Raw genomic sequence first — 17,738 nt, forward strand, 5'->3', positions numbered from 1 at the left:
CTACATAAAGTGTTTTCTCCTCTTTCACATTGTTTTGTGATCTACATTCAGTACCAGATTGACGAGAATCAACATTTGGAGGATTTCTATCTAACATAATAATAAAGTCTAAAGAACAAACTGTTCTGGCTATGGCAAGAGAATAGTCTCACCTGAATAAACTTTATCCACAGAAGGTGCACTGAAACTAAACATAGACAACACTGGTAGCTCACAATTAACAAGGAACACCTGTGAAGTACTGCTGCAGCAACACTAAGGTAAGGTGCCCTCCCTTCCCATGGGAGTAACTAGGGAAGCTGAGACCAAGAACATACTATTTATTTACATATTTATTTAAGGACAAGGAACTTTTACAAGTAACAAGTGCACAGCAGTTAGCAACACATTTGAAAAACTCATGTACAACTCTTAATTTTCAGGGTTAAATCCTATCTTAGGTAGCCTTATAAACCTGATTCTGGGGCTGCACAATATGAGCAACTGCAGACAAAATACAAAACTGGCTTTGTGCACCCAAATTCTTATTAAAAAATCACTGTGCTCCCTTCCAAGTTTACCCATTCCGTGATTCTATAAAGAGTTGCCTTAAGAACAGTTAATGAGCAGTGGAGGATTTTGTTTTTATTAAGTACACTTACAAAAGCATTAAAAGATGGAATTAACCAATGCAAGATGAATAATTTGTGCGTATTCTGTAAGTCAGAAAAATGTGGAATTTAATCTGAACCTACCACCACCACCACTGATGAAAAGCTTTCTCCAGTTATCAGTGCAGGTCATGTCAGATCCTTTAGCTGAGCAGTATCCAAGCATTATCAGCAATCCAGACTAATTCTGAGAGCACGCTTTAATCAGTTTCCTTACCTGAAAGCCTGGCATAAATTAATACAGCATCAACAACAGCCCTTATCCCAAAGTGGTGTTTGAAGGCCAGAGAGTTGAAATCTCTCAGGACAGTATATACCAGCACAAGCCAGACCAGCAAGAATTCACAAAAATTTATTCTGTGGAATATCTCCAGTCCAAATTCTGACCAATGGTGAGATGAATTCTCTGCTTCAAAGTCACATCCATCCAGTAGTGTCACTGCAGCAGAACTCAGCCAGTGTTATAGCTGCTGTCCTTCCAAAATGGATTATTAAGGAGTGCACAAGAGTGATTGTACTCAGCAAAATAAGGACTGCAAACACCATCTGCTTATTTACACTGAAGACAGTCCTTGTATTCTCCAAAGATACTACCTTTTCATTGATCCCACTTAAATAACTGTAAATTTTGTGAAAGGCTAAGAGTTCTAATTTAGTGCCGTGGGTCTTGCAGGGAAATAGAGGACCTGTACATAACTCCCCTGGGGAAATGTCGAAGTAGCCCACTTCATTGGATATGCTGACCGTGCCAGTCTCCAGCGGGCTCAGCGCCAGTGTTTCTACCTTCCCGCGACTCAGAAGAGCAATTCCCAGTTCATGCAGCAGAATCCAGCAGAGCAGCCCCCGCTTTGTCCCTCGGGAGCCCGGAGAGGCAGGCCGGTGCCGCGGCGAGGCGCGCACTCGCCTATAGGTGGCGCTCTTGCCCTGACTCACCGCGGACGGGCCGCGGAGCCCCCGTCCCGCACAGAGGCGCTTCTCGGGTAAGAAACCCATTAAATGCATTAATTCCGCAGGGCACTCTCAATGAACGTTCTCCATTTTATTGTCAACACACTCAAAAACAAACCTATGTTGAAAACAATTACTTCTGAGAACAGTAAAATACAAAATATTTCACGTAGAAGTTTGTTAATGTAACACAAGCAGAAGTGAGACATAGAAGATGCCAATGGGTATCATTTGTGCTCATGGTCACACGTTTAAGAACTGTACCACTACAGAATTGTCACATAGGCTTGGAAAGTGAGCATTTGACAGTTTAAGCATCACCTCTGTATTTCTAGTATTACATATTTACTTGGAAACTTTCTAGCAGTAGACAGAAAAGATGAAAATTTTGTCTTCAGGGTTTGTTTTGAAAGCACCATGACAACAGACTGTTCCAACTACTTCCTTACAGAGGGAAGTCTAAACAGAGACAATTATTGCAGTTGCAGCTTTTTAGGGGTAATGTTTATTGTTATCTATGATAGATTTGTGAATATACATTAACAAGCAAAATCAGTATTTCCCAGCAGTCTCTCCTGGAAAGCAAAACCAGCATTGCCCAATTTTAATTTGTTCTTTTTATATTAAAGACAGCAATCTCTTTTATTCTATACAAAATGCATATGATGCTTGGCCAGGCACTGACCAGCTTTCCCTTCTTCTAGATTCTAACCCAAATAAGCAAAACTTCTTTATTGGTTAGCAGCAAAGAAGTTCTGCAAACTTCACACAATAAATAGAATTCTGCTTGATTTAAATTTATTTCCAAAAGGGTGACATGACTAAATGATTTGTATTAGACAGTGACATATGTATCACACTCCATCACCAAGACCCTAGGCTTAGTCAGAAGGGGAGAGAGGAATAAAGGGAATGTCTGTTCTAAAACAACTGAAAGTTTTATGTTGTACTTTGCTTTTCTCTTAAAGGTCCCAAAGAAAAGTTTCTAAAGCTACCTCAAGGTTACTTCTCACACAGGCAACTTGGTTCAAAACTCAAGTTTGAACATCAACTCTTCTTGAAAAACTGAGACACCTCTGCTTTCCTATAGTCAATGACATTCCTGACTTGTAACAACACGTACTTGTCACTCTCCTCTCCTCATCGCTTGCTTGATCGCTTTTCATGTTTATCCTTGGGGTGCTGGTTCCTGCTTTGGTGCCTTGGAGGAGAGTAGCTGACCCTCCTTCTGGATTGAAAGCTGGGTGTATACGGGTGGATTCTGCGTTTCTTTGGTTTTTCTTCTTTCCTGCTTTTGTTTGGCTCAGACTCCTTATCATCTTCCTTTTGCTCTCGCTCTTGGTCTTGCTCTTTTTGAGATGGCAACGTGTTTTTGATGGTATTAATAAGAAATCTTTTATTTGTACCAGCAAGAGGACATTTCAACCTGTAAAGACATGTAAAAGTGATCAAAAGAGAAGGTAAAAACATCCCAAAACAAGTCTGCGATTTTAACTTCAGTGATTTTAAGACAGGTTTGTGATTTTGGCTTTCCTTGCATGCCACCTAGTGTAAACTCTCAGTACAGAAAAATAAGTTCCAGATCATCACCATTCTTTTGATTTACTCTTCATGGGAAGAAAATAGTTTTACTTCAAAATCCACATGATTTTCTCAAGGTAGTGTGTGTAGGGGGGAAGCAAAGGAAGCCAATGTATTTTAAGGTTGATGGTTCCTAACTTAGGAATTCAGAAATCAAACATTTAGTAACATACTCTAAGTCAAATCAGAATGGCTTACAGAGATCATGATCTTCTAAAGTCAGCATTATCTAGTGAACTGCAATATTCAGAAAGTAAGATACACATGCATGAAGAACCCAAATAGCTGTACCATAAACATATACATGAGACATAACAATTTAAACTTATACTTAGCAACCACCAAAGTGCTTTATTTCTTTTTCTTAAACAGTAAAGATACTTGTTCAACTATTTTCTGCTTCCTTTTTACTTTCTCCTCTCGCAGCTTAACACTTTTGCACATAATTTATCAGCTAGTTTTAGGAAACAAGTATTGTAAATTTCATTTATCTTGTTGGTATCAATTTTACTCTACTTATTCCCAATTCATCATCTCTTAAAGAATGGAATAAGGAAAAAAATTTGAATATGTTCCTACAGAAAGCAGAAATGACTCTGAAGACTTTGTTTATAGTTGGACTGACTGTGGTGTTTGTCTTTACAGTTTTGAGACAAAGTTACAGGATTCCTTTTAAAAAATCAGAGCTGTTAGAGATCACAGCAACTTACTGTATCAGCCACAGAGTCATGGAATCCTAACACCACAATGTTAAGATCATCTATTCTACTTGAATATTTTGTGTAAGTGTAGAAATGATACCCTAACTACTCAAAAATCTTTGACACCTCTAAACCATCAGAACTATCAGAACAACAAGCAAACTACAACAAAGATCACGTATGATTATTTAGCATACTTCATGACTTAACTGGGCATGGAATTTACCATGGTGCTCTGCTTCAGGTCTACATACTTAGTGTTCCTGATAATTGTTCCTGTGCTATAAATCCTTCAAGAACTTACGAGAGCAATTTTAGAAGTATACAGCCACGCTGTTTTATTTCAACTAGGCATTTTCTGATAGAAAATTCTACTGCATAGAATTTTAGAATTTCCTAAACTTTCTTCATATAAATCTACACTGTTTTTCTCAAATCCTGGTATTAAATAAATAAGATCTTTAATCTGGTATATATCTTTTGTAAATTAGATAAATAAATGTCAGTAGAACAGGGTTTCTAATTGAATCTACACCAAATGATGAACATGGTGCTGAACAAGTTACACTCAAGACATAACAGAAACCAGCCAACATTCAAGTCCTTTCTGTGTATTATGAGGGCATTAAACTATTGTACCTCAACATTTCCTACCAAGGAGGGCAGCCTTCTCTAGGCTGCATCCAGGCAAAATCTATTTCACATTTGTTCTTCCTCTTGCTTTTTCTTAAGAGCTAATGCACTGATTTAAGCACTAATATATAGTGCTAGAATGAGACAGTCAATTTGCCCTAAATAAATCCATCTGGCTGAAGCATTTATTTCTTTTTGACACTAAGAGTGCTGCCTGAGCTATACTAAGAATGAAAATTGATGAGAAATGCAGGACTTGAGAGTCAGCTAAGAGATGCCATTAGTTTACCATCATACTGTGATTAAAGTGAGCCACCAGGCTTTCATGGAGCAGCAGTAAGTCATGGCACTGAAGAAAAGCATTAGTTCTTAGTTTTATTGACTTCAGACTTCAACAAAGCAAATGCTGCCTTTAAATCTTAAAGCAAACAAGATGTATGGTGTGTGCTATATTACACACACACACACAGAGCACATGTTCACAAATAGCCATGGTATATATGGAACTCTGAAGATTAAAAGTTAACTTTGATATCTTTGAGATCATCTCTAATGGTGAGGAAATTTCCATCTCTGAAGACCATGCTTGGGTTTGCTGTAGGGCCTGATCCTGCAGTGCTCAATTCACAAACAGGTTAGCCCTCAGGTGAGTTCTGAAGGGCTGGGAGGCAATCTCAGCCTGGGCATGGTGGAACACAATACTGCTGTGACCAGCAAACAGTGCCACAGAACTGATTTGAGAAACTTTGCTTTTAAACAAACAAACCAACCAACCAGCAAAAACCAAACAAGTTAAAAGAACATTAAAGTTCTGAAGTGAAATATGCCCCAAGCAGGGCTACAGGCATGTGTGAGACAAGGACACAAATTGCAGTGCTAGAGCCTTCCTGTCTATCACACTCCAGTTCTGTAGCAGTCTTCACCCATTGTGAGGTTCACTTTTTGCTCCGCATGCTCCAAAAGCTAGACCAAGCTATTCTCTCAGACAGAATCTTGCCTCCCTCCACAAATAAATCTCACACCACTCAAAATCTCTCCACTATGTAATAACCAAGACAATGCAACACAATGATATTGCCTTTTGAGAAAAAATTAAATCTCTCATTGTTAATGTAGGTCAAACATTAACCCTATTTTTGACCCTTTAAGTCAACTTCTGTGCAGTAACACAGAATTTCCAACCAGTGCTGTCATCCAGTGCAGCAGTGCAGTTCAGCATAGAAATACACTATACAAGTTCTTAACAGTAAAAACATGCTGACACCCTTTAAGACATATGAGCACAATGCCATGTGCCAGTCTTGTCTCTGCTGAGTAACTGGACACACCAAAAAGGATTGGCACAGTCAGCCTAATCACACAGAGTAAAGACCATCTTTCCAAGAAAAAAAGTTCACTATGGATGAACTGACAAGTTCATTGCTACCATATCCAAACTGCCATGGAAAATATAGTATTTCAATAGAAGAGTGACTAAAGGGGGAGGGGAAACAGCTAGAGGTTGTTTTGCCAAACCAAGTAATCTATGCTGTTACCCTGTTATGGGGGGACCTTACAAAAGAGGATGCCTCAGAGGATACTGAAAGTTTTGAAATATGGTCTTGGCAGCCAGGTACAGCTGGCAGGACTTTGTAGGATCATAGAATCTGGTTTGGAAGGGACCTTAAAGATTATCAAGCTCCAACCCCTTTCACTAGACCAGGTTGCTCAGAGGTCCATCCAACCTGGTCTTAAACACTTCCAGAGATGAGGCATCCAGAGCTTCTCTGGGCAATCTGTTCCAGTGACAGCTTGAGTTAGGATGTGCCCTGATTACAAGATTTAAACGTATTTTTTTCAATCTCTATCTGTACCCTGTTTCTCCTCCTCCTCCTCATATTCAAATGAAAGCTGAGGGGAATCTATTGCAGTGTTCCTGCACACAAAACCCATTCAAAGACAAGATGCAACACAGCACTTCACAGTTTCAGTAGCATCATCATTTTGTATTCTGCTGTACTTCTAACAGATTTGGTATTGAACAGAAAGCTATCTACAGGAATGAAAGCAATTTTAGGATTGCTTTGCAAAAAATAGACTTTAAAATAATGTAATGCTTCCAAATTTTTTTAATTGTAATTTTATCTGCTCTTACAATGCAGAGCTGAACAAACCATCCAAAAATATCATGCTTTCCAGTTCTTACTTTACATAAGCTTTTCAAATAAGATGAGAAGCTACATTCAATTTAGCTTTGGCTCATGTTATCAGCATCTTCGAAGATCAGACCTATACATTGGAAAATAAGGCATCTAGAAATTTTTTCACACAGTAACTTTTACTGCCTTTTTTAACTGCCTTTCTTAGTTAAAGCAGAACAACTGCTTAAAATGGGACCTAACTTCACTGCTATAAAGAAAGTCATGAATTATGTACATAGAACCAAGAGAAACACTTCAAAGAAGCTGAATGTTTGGCTTTATTTTAACTAGAAACAATGGAAACTCCCAAATACCCTATTTCATCTATGTCCAATAGCCTCTGATGAAACAAATTTATCTAAGCATTTCAAATGTTCTTAGATTATTTGTCCAAAACTCCTCACCCTGGATCCAACTGATCCTTCAAATGTTAGCTTCCAGACAACTGCTCTGCTGTCTTTTCTCATCTCAGAAGTTCCAGCATCACAGCATCATCACTAGGATTCAACCACAGATTCTGCTCTGTTCTGATTAACATTTCCAGGATTAAGACACCTTCAGAAGAGGGTTCTTCCTTACCCTTCTCTCACACATTTCCTTCTTTGTGATTAGCTGTACTAATGCTTGAGCCAGACACATTAGCAGCAGGATCTACATCATGTGTTATCATAAGGATCCAGGAGACCCCCCGCCCCCCAACAAGAATCACCACAGCCACAGAGTACATACAAAAGGAACACTGCAGGAACTAGAAATACTGCATTGCTGAAGGAAATCTACAAATAAGAACATCCAGCATTTCTTGGATTCATTCACCATGGACCTACATACTGCCTATCTGAGCAGTCCTGAGAGTATGGAGGCCAGTGAGCTGAGATTCTTAACCAACTAAGAGATCATGCAGCCCTCCAGCAATACTCACAGTTGCTCCATGTCCAGAGAGCCTCAAATAATTTCCCTTCCCGAACAAACTCTTGGCCAATATCACTGCCAACCTCCCTGCTGGCTACTTGTGCCAAACAGGGACAAGCCTTTCTTCCACTAGCCTCTAAGGTCACAGCACCTGCCGCTGTCATCCACATTAAACTTGTAAGACAATGTAAAACCAGCAACACATTCTCAAGCTAGAAGAAATACTAATGATACTGCCCTGTATTTCAAGGCTCAGTCTTTGTACGAGAGACTGGGCTGCAGGTTGATGGATTTGTGCATTTTTTTGTACCTGTCAGCTAAGCTGGTTTGGATACTTGTATTTTAGGCTCCAGCAACCATCACCTGTCTCAAATGATGAGACAGCAAAAGGTTAGGGAGGGGTTCTTGGGGAACTTTTTCAAACAGCGTACCTGAGCTATGGAGAACTAATCACTCTAGACAGTAACAGAGCAATGGCTTGAACCTGAGAGCAGTCCCAAAACAGTGCTGAGAGGCTTGCTGGCTTGCTGAAGGTTTTGCTGCCATCAATATTCACCAGAAGACACTACTCCTTTGTAATGGTATGCACAACATAGTCACCCCACCCAGAAATGCCACTTCTCCACATACCTCCCTTTGACCAACTTCTGTAAATGCCACTGACTCCAGAAATGTATTTCCCAGTATTCAACAGCTGCTGGAGAGCAACATAAACTGGAATCAGTGAAGTATAAGCAGTAGTAGCCTCTGCTTCTCCTTACCCAAACACAGATGGCAGAACAAATCTTTTCTTCATAGGTTGAGCTGCTGCAACTTTCCAGTGCCAATGCAGGACTGATGGCCTTACACTAGATGTCTCCAGGGTGTGTGCATCTCTTCTCCAGGACTCCTCTGACAAAGGGATGAGGAATCCCAGAAGTCCTCATGAAACACACCTGTAAGCATTTTGAGTTTGGCAAGGAAGGAAGGTTTTGTGTTTCACCTATTTGCACTGTGCTTTTAGACAAGTTGGTGATGACCTTGTCTTTGCTTCCATCAGTTATGATTTCCTCAATCTGGCCTTCTAGTAACATTTTCATGAACTAACTGTTCTGCTCATTTCATTCCCAGAACTCTGAGCAGAAGTTACTTTCTTCTCAGTAGTTTACACTTTGCAAGGTTACATGTCAGTCCTGAGTATAATCTCTGAAGTCCTTCAGGATCAGTAACACTTGACAGTATTTTGCTGGAGTGTGATATTCAACTGAGCGTAGTTAACTTCTCTTCCAAATATCTTACCCATTATATCTCCCATATGTTTATGCAATACCTAGCTGTTGGGCCAGTTCAGAAGCACCAGAACTGCATAACAGGGCATAAAAAATATTGAAGAGGTGAAGCAGTGGCAGCTTCTGTTCTGTCTGTTGTGCCCGCAGAACTGGACAGCAAAGACTTATTGCCTTAGAGGGGCTTTATACTTTCCTTACAGCCACACACTAGCTTATGCCAAACCCTACAGCAGTAGATTTGTCACAAAAGGGATTACTACCAGTCTCTCTAAGGACAGATTCAGTGAGATAAAAATCCCTGAAGATGCATTACATACAAAGAAATCATCTCTAAGAATATGATCTCCTGAGATGCAGAAGAAGTACCTTGAAGAAGGTACTACTGAGCATATTCAGAAACGAAGATATTCAGCAAATCATTTCCTAGGCACTGGGTATGGGCCCCTGATGGACACAGGGCACTGCAGGGATGGATCCTTGGTTTGACCCAGTACAGCTGCTCACATGTACCTCTGCAGTGGAAAGTACTTCAACAGCCTCAGTTCAGGGTATCACCATGCCAATCCCTATGTCAAGAGTCTTCTTCTGCCTGAAGCTGTCTTGACAGTCCTTTCCTCCTACAACTTTAGCAGAACCCTGACCTAGCCAGACACCATTAATCTGAACCTGCTCTGAACAACAGGTCACCCTTGCCTATCCCATTCCCTGGCAGGCCTTGGACATCAGATTTTAGCAAACTGCATTCTGAGCTGATCATCACAGCCAGCTGAACAGGACCACTATCCTCTTACAAACAAGGAATAAGAAGGAGCCACATTCAGGAGCAGATGCCCATACACTCTCCTGGCAGGTATTCCAGACTGCGCAAGTGGCAGCAAAATTGTACAGGGGCACCTGAGTATCTCCCTGCAGAAATCTTTAGTTTCCATATCTGGAATCAACTTGCAAATTCAGAGTTAACTGGATGCATACATCACTTCATGGTGCTAACTGTGTACACTGGGTTACCTGGCCACATGGCTAGGCTGACAGGGTCAAAGCACGGTGGATCAGTACAGCTACAGCCACTCTGGGGGATTAAACCAATTAAGCTATTTTAACAGAAAAGGTATAAACTGCATCCCTAGAAGAAATACTGAGTAAAACATACAGAAAATCCCAAATCTGTTTGAAAACATAAAGGAGTAACTGGTTTTTTTTTTTCAGCAAGACTCTATATCAATCTCTTCAGAGCTATTAAAACAAACAGACAACTGAGCTGAGACCTTAATGAACAGTGCAGGCTTATCTTTTTGTACTGTTGATGGAGGAACACAAACCTTATCTACAAGTGCATTTAGTGCACTCAACTGGTGCACTGCTTATGTGAACGTCCCTAGATCCAATGGTTCTTATTAAAGTAATATACATTATTTTATGATGAATGACCCTCCTCAACATCTTATTACTTCTCTAACTACAATTACACGCATTACATTCTGTGTCAATCTAGCTGTAAAATCTGGAATACTGCATTGAAGAATTAATGTTGTATTTCATTTAAGATTTAAATACTGTGATTTTTTCCCAGTTACCATACAAATTAGCCCCTGGGTTTTAGGTTTTTTTTAGTATTAAAAAGTAACCCTCTTCCAAAACTGGATTATACTTTTGAGTTCATTGAGTTCATTTTTGACTACAATTTACATATTAATTGTCTAGTAAATGATAGTTTATTGTTTTATTAATATAGGGCTTTAGCTTTCTTTATTAGGTTATGAATTCTTTTCACTTAAAACAGAGTAAGTACATGCACAAAGACTTGTGAGATTCCAACCCAAACTTTGCAATTCATCTACTATAAGAACATATTCCAAATTTTCCAATTGCTTTGTCTTCAAGACATTCTGACAAACAATTTCCCGCAGACAGAATTTACCTGAACTTCTTTCTTATTTAGATTGGAATTTTTGCCCAAATATGTAGATGAGGACAAATTATTTAAACATGAAACACATAAAAAGGTAGAGACTTCTGTCACACATTAAAGACAAGATTTATTTTTTGGCATCAGAATTCATCTCCTCCTGGCACAACTTACCAACCCATAGCTCCCATTGTTTCAGCTCTGGTTCTCCCACGTTTTGCCTCTTTAAGTAACTCTTCCACAGCCTTCCTAAGTAAGAGAAAAATGAAAAGGTCACCACTTGTGGAACACAAGAACTTGCCACTTTATGCACTTAAGCAAATAAAACAGATAGCTTTATTCACTGTAGTGAATTAAGCAATAAAGAAGCTACCAAAACCACCTTGACTTTTAAGATAATTTCAAATTCCTATGCACCAAGATTAAAAGAAACATTCTGAAATATTAAAACCAACTAAAGGTGTTGCAAATACAAAAACTGTAACACTCAATGAAAAACAGGGCTTGGGGTACTTCAGATCACTTTTAAGCATACTTCTGCCCAGGACAAACTGGGTCCTATCATACCACAGGCACTCATGGAAAAGGAGCATCTCCCAGGTAAGCCATTCTGTTGGAGACACTTTCTCCAAAATGCCAAGTTCAGCATCAGCAACCTCACCAGCTACTGGTGCCTTCCCAGGTAAGAGAAGCAACGGGTGTGGGATGGCTGCTTGCAAGAACACCAAAATATGGGTGCAAAACACCGGCTGTAGCACTGGAATATGAGAGATGTTGCATACACAGGTCTTCATGAAATTACAGCAAATTTTGTTTTTTCTCCAGACCCAGAATTTGCTATCTGAGCATCCTGAGCTAGGTTACAGCGATCATGGTAGGAACACGAGGCTTTTATAGAAGCTTGTCCTGAGCCTTCAAACAGCAATGTCAGACAAAGGTGAGGAAGGAGGGGAAGAAAGTGTCTGACTTTTAATTACCAGTTACCAAACTTGGTGATTCTCTTTTTAAGAAACCTGACTGAAAGATTAAAAGCCTGTCATTATTATTGTACTATAAAATCTGTAACAATCTCTAATTGAAATGAGAAACCAAATAATCTGAGCTACTAAGCACTAATAAAGCCCACACATAGGTATTTTAAACAGCTATGATTCAGTTTTAGGGAAAACATCATAAAAAATTAATATGGTGAGACCAATTCTATTAACTTAGGCAGGAATTACATGCCTTTAAGTATTTGAGACTTTTTTTTGTTCTATCAAAGCTCAGACTGACTTGGCATCCACCTTAGCAGCCTTCTAGTTCCACACCTTCATTATCAACCTTTGTTTCCTAATACTGCTCTTTCAACATTGCCCTTATTCTCTGCAGCTTTACAAAGCCCTTTCAGCTTGCACAGACAAATGAAATGCAATGCCCATGTCCTCTCTGAAATAATGTTTCCACTCACTGAACTTATATCCTCTACACAAGTAAGCCAAAAGCTACGCAAACAAGTTTTTAAAATTTGCTTTTATAGGCCTCGTGGGACTCCACATTCCTCACTCTCTTCATTTTTACAGCTTGGTTACAATACAAACAGTTCCATGGCTGCCAGCTTCAATTCTAAAGGCAGCAGCATGAGCAAAGGGAATGCAGCATGTAACTTTCACATGAGAACCATCCAAACACTGGGAGACTGATAGGAGAGAAAATTAGGGACAGGGGCACATTTAAAGAACTCTGTTATCATTCTGACACGTTTTATAGCAAGCACCACTTAAAACTTGCTGTGGTAACTATTTTTGGGCAATCAAGTTGCAGAATTGCAGTAACATGAAGGTACAAGCAGTGATATTTTTATCTTCAAGAGTATGGTACAAGACCTATTTACATTTCTGAGGGATTAGAGTTTTTCCTCTCTCTGTATTCCAAGGTTACAGGCAAAGCTCCCATTGCATATATCTTAATAACCAGCACCGTAAATGCATCTGTCCAAATAATAGAATAATTCCTAGTCAGGCAAAATGAGAAGTATTTCCTATTCCTCACTCAGGGGAAGAGCTTCATAATTTTTTTCCAAAAGGTCAAATGGATAGACTGAAAAAATGAATAACTGGGAATAAAGAGGTATGTCTGATAGTTACAGGCAATGAAAACACCATGTTATTACAGAGACCACCCATGGTTTGTGATTAGAGATGACTGTCAGGAGAAGACAGATGATGCTGGATCTGACAGCCGAGAGGCCAGAGAGCCACAGCTCCATGTGCAGGTCCAACCAGCAGCAAGGCTGAAAACCAGCTCCCAGGAGCAGATGTACACACTAGGCACATACACTGCTGGCCACATCCATCACAGATGGACACACAGTTTGCTCAGACCCACAGCTTCATCCTGCTTCTCTCTCCAGCTGGATGTGGGAGGCCCCAAATCTTCAGCCCAACTGCACTGCCCGTACAGACCATCACCCAGGACTGACTGGGACACCCTGGTCCCCAGTACCCAACCTCACTTCAGTCTTGCCTGTAGAGACACACCAGCACACATACACATCTCACCCCTAACCCTACAGTCTCTTCAGCAGCTGGGCAGGACTCCCTGGTGTCCCAACAGCTAGCTCCTCCTGTCTCTTGGAGATGCAAGCTCATGCTCCAGCTCTCTCCTTACTCATCCACTTACCAGCTATTCCAGCTTGATCTCCACCAACAGCCACACAATCCCTCATACACCCATACTTGCTCCAGTACTACAGCACAGATAAACACATGGTCCCCAATCCCATTTCAGGGGCTAACATTTGGTTTACTCACTCCATGAAATGTCCCCAGTTGCCATCACCCAGGCCTCCAGCCCAGGCCCAAGCCCAGCTGCTGGCATCCAAACCTTCACATGTTCCAGTAGCTGGCATCACAGACATATGGTCTCTCCAACCCACAGTCTGACTGTAGCTGCTAGCACTAGGATGTACACCCTCTCCCTTCAAACAGTCCTTCACCCAAGACAGAGTTAGAAAGGAATTTAACAGGAAGACAGGACAGACTGCAATGATTAGGCATGGGGCATGGCCAGACAAGAGTACCAACCAGCAGCCTATACACACATGACCAGAACTTTTTATTCCCTTGTTCCTTTATTTTCCCACTCTCACTTCTCCCCACATCACTAGAACTTCCTGCTTTCCCTGTCTTTGGTTTCTCCCCTACACATCCCACATCGCAAACTAGTGACTGAAGACACTGACGGTATTATTTAAAATTAAATCTCATGAGTTGGTCCTATCTGCTCACCCTTACTAAGAAAACTGATGAAAATGAAAGTCAGGAATAAAACCTAGGGCACAACTACAAGAGGAAGAATGAAAAGAAGCACAATATGCCACAAGCTTCCTGACATTTGCTCAAAGTCAAAGACATCCCACATTGGGGATGTGAATGCTCTCATTCTTTGCTGATCAGGTTTTGTACCTATTTAAGTATTCTACTTGCCAAGTCTTGTGAGTGCTATTTGCAGCACATTTCTGTGCTGATATTCTCACCAGCCTGAGTAGTGAACGTAGCACTCCATTTCAAACATCAATCTTAGCTTGCAGACCACTTTTTTTTTTTTTTTTTTTTTCACCAGGGGTAAGGAATACTGAATCCTGACACTTGACTTTAACTGTTAAAATCAATAGTAAGAACCATTAATTTTCTCCAAGGCACAAAGCGTGCTTGTTAAAAAGTGTAGCTGGGCTGCCCATGCAGCAAAATATTAGATTATTGATTCTCAACTCAACTACAGGCCTCTTGTTACAGAATTATAGCATTCTTTGTGATTCAGAGCAGCATCTCCTTAGGAAACAATCCCAAGTAAATGATGCTCTAAATAAGCTTGGCAGGTACTTCTAATAAAGTATGATATCCAAGGCTGTGAAATATTTTTAGCTATTGAAAGACAGAATGGATTATGGAAGGATATGGACACAGAGTATAACAAAGCCACTTCCTCTGTATTTGAAGAGAAATGATGCATCTTCTGTGCTTCAAACACACCAAACCACAATGACAATATTTTAGGAAGCAAAGGGGGAAGAAATATTTCATTTTTTAGATAGGAATGAAAATGGTGATCTCCATAATATCTGAGTGTATATTTAGTTGAAATACACTAGGAAAGTCACTTACAGGTGCTTGCAGAGGAAACAAACTGAACAGCTCCTATTAGCTAATTCACAACTTCTTCCACCTCCTTCTTGGCTCATAACTTCAAATACCATTAATCATATGTTAACGTAATTTAGAATTTTCTTAAGAATCACATGGAACCTTAAGGCTCGGGGTCTTCACTGATGTACCAGCAAGTTCACAGGCGAAAATCTCAGTTCATACTTCCATCAAAGGTTATTGGGTAAGATGGAGCAGAAGAAGTAGTTCAGTAGAATGTAGCAAATATTACTGTTTTACACATCTGTGGTATTTACAGCTTTTAGAGTTTTAAAAGCCACAGAATGCAACACTCACACGGAAACTTAAAAGTTAGTATTCAGCTTCTAGGAAAACATCACTTCATATTAAAGTGAGGAAAACATCAAAAGCAAGATCAAGTGAGAGTCAGACACAGTAAAATTGAAAAATAATATCAGGCAATCTGGCAGTAAGGATAAAATAAAAGAAGCTAGATGAAGAGACTTCTCCCTAGATAGTAACAAAAATATAGGGCGACTGACTTAACAGATCACTTTTTGGAATACTGGGACACAAAATTCATTTCTGACCTGAAAGTGCACAAAAATACTACACTTCTTTTTCCCTCATGGTAAATTAAATAAAAACCACATGTATAAAAACCTTAAGTTTTTATTTAAGACCTGTGCATTGCAAGTCAAGCCTGAATTCAGAGACAGACTACTAAAAATATTCCACATAAACCCATTTTTAAATGCTAAAAATCCACCTAAAGTAGTTAACACTGTGGCTACAGAACAGAAACACTATTATTTGTGTGTTAACCCATATTATAAACTCATATTATAAAACCCTTAAAATTTATAAGCCTAAACTACCATTGCTACACTACTCACAGGAGAATATGATCAGTAAGTTATTGAATATGAATCTAAGGCATAATGTCTGCAACCCAAAGGACAAAGAAAGGTCTGTGTTAGACTGGAAGGGCTCTGTACTGAAGACTGCACAGGGAAGCATTACTTGGAGTGAGTAATGCCAAAGCATACCCTCTAAATGCACAGAGCACAAGCTCAGTTCAGGGTGCTACTACCAAATTGAGCTGGTATGAAAATTTAAGGTATGAAAAAGTAACTAATGATAGGTGGATCCAGGACAGGAAGAGCTAATTGTCAAGTGCACTACATTGTAGCTGTAATGTGTTTGGGGCCAACTAAACACCCTCTGAGGTGCACAGTGACACGGACTGCTGACAGCAAACAGCTAAACCCTACTGTGTCACTTTGTTAAGTGACACTGAGCTTCATCCTCATTATCTACCACGGGGCCACAGAACAGGAGTAGCAATTCCCAACTTGGACTGAGCCTTCGAAGAAGGGTAAAACTTGGAATGCAGTTCCTGGGAAGAAGAGCATTAGTCAGGAGGTGACTGTGGAGGAGTCAGCTACAGCTGGTGAGGTCAGCTATGCCCTGAACTGCCCAGAGAACGCCAGGTCCCCAGCATGGCAACAGCAACCAGAAGTCAGCATGGAAGAACAGCGGCATAGTTTCAACTCGCCATGAATGAAAAAGGTTTAACTTTGGAATGGCACCAGTACAAATAACATTCATGCATATACAGAAAGAAGCTTTAATTATTAAACTGATGATCTGAGAGCAGAAGTAGCTCAGCAAGAATTAAAAGCCTCTTAGAAAGCATTAAGCTCTCTAGCCCTTCCACTGTCTCAGTACTATTGCTTTTGGCACATTTCAAATACCTGCTAGATTTAAACAGAAAAAAGTTATTTTCAGTAAGCATTCCCAGATATGGTTTCCTAAAAGTTAAAGGAGAGAACCATGAGGAGAGAACAGTTCAGTAAGCCTCTGGTCATCACTTCACTGTAACAGTTGTTTTAAACAGACATAAGGAAAGTGAACAACCCAGAAATAAGCTTGCAAAAAAACCCCAAAAACAAAAACATCCCATCACACAAATAGGACTATTTTGCAAAACATTTGTGACATAAACACCAGAAGTCTATTCCTAAAACAAAAGCAAGAGAGGCCTACTTTGAGTATCCAAATATAGAAATCAATGTTTTATTCCTCAGTGTTTGCTTGGGAGCACGGCAACTCAAAACATGCAGCAAGACGAATCCACTGGTCCCAGCGAAATGCCAAGCAGAAAACAATTTTATTTTTTGACAAAATAACTGCCAAGCATTTTGTATTTTTTGATACAAAAATACAATTCTAACAACTGGTCAACGGGCACATATCCAGCACTGAAAAATGAAATTCCTAACAACATGAGGTGTTCTGGGACTTTTATAATTTATTTTACCAAGTACACAACAAGATCAAATTGTAATAAGGAGTGAACCACCCAAGACCCTCCAATCTTGATTCTAAGCGACATCAGCACGCAGCCGAAGTTCAGTTCGGAAGACACGGCAGAAGCAGCTCCAGGCCGCGCACCGTGACCGCACACGCACAGCAGGGGCTGGCTGGGGACAGCGGGGAGAGGCCGGCGGAGCTCGGGGCCCGCTCTGCGGCGCGGTCGGGCCGGAGGAGCCCCAGCCCGGCGCTGCCCGGGCCTGAGCAGCGCAGCAGCCCCGCAGAGGCCGCTCGCTCTCAGGACCGCTCCCCCCGCTGTCGCTCATCCCTCACCTCTCCAGCTCCGGGTCCTCCTCCATGGCTGCCCCACCGTACCCCGCTGCGGCTCCTCAGGGGCAGGCCGGCGCCATCATCCGCTGTCGGCCGGGCGGGGCGGGGCAGCGGGGCGGGCGTAGGGGCCGGCGAGGACCCCGGCGGGAGGAGCCGGGGCGGTGCGAG

General features: G+C 40.8%; 1 protein-coding gene across 2 annotated transcripts; it reads right to left on the reverse strand.

Moving 5' to 3' along the window:
- Positions 1-1,674: 1,674 nt before the first annotated feature.
- Positions 1,675-17,731, reverse strand: POLR1D (RNA polymerase I and III subunit D). 2 transcript variants are annotated; one of them, XM_071434010.1, is made up of 3 exons: positions 17,574-17,731; positions 10,954-11,028; positions 1,675-3,024 (listed from the first exon to the last, which is right to left on the reverse strand). In XM_071434010.1, the coding sequence occupies exons 1-3, from the start codon at positions 17,597-17,599 to the stop codon at positions 2,739-2,741; spliced, it is 387 nt and encodes a 128-aa protein (XP_071290111.1). In that variant the 5' UTR covers positions 17,600-17,731; the 3' UTR covers positions 1,675-2,738. The 2 variants fall into 2 exon arrangements, with proteins under 2 accessions (XP_071290111.1, XP_071290112.1); XM_071434011.1 differs by having other exon boundaries at positions 10,954-11,024; positions 17,574-17,701.
- Between the last annotated feature and the right edge of the window lie 7 nt (positions 17,732-17,738).

This window comes from Agelaius tricolor, unplaced genomic scaffold, assembly GCF_023055355.1.
Source record: "Agelaius tricolor isolate 1412-34295 unplaced genomic scaffold, bAgeTri1.0.p SCAF_9, whole genome shotgun sequence".
Lineage (NCBI taxonomy): Eukaryota > Metazoa > Chordata > Aves > Passeriformes > Icteridae > Agelaius > Agelaius tricolor.

Coding starts and splice junctions, on each gene's coding strand:
- POLR1D (XM_071434010.1), bottom strand. CDS start 17,599: ATGGAGGAGGACCCGGAGCTGGAGAG. Junction 11,029..17,573: donor GAGGACCCGGAGCTGGAGAG/GTGAGGGATGAG, acceptor TCTCTTACTTAG/GAAGGCTGTGGAAGAGTTAC. Junction 3,025..10,953: donor ACAATGGGAGCTATGGGTTG/GTAAGTTGTGCC, acceptor ATGTCTTTACAG/GTTGAAATGTCCTCTTGCTG.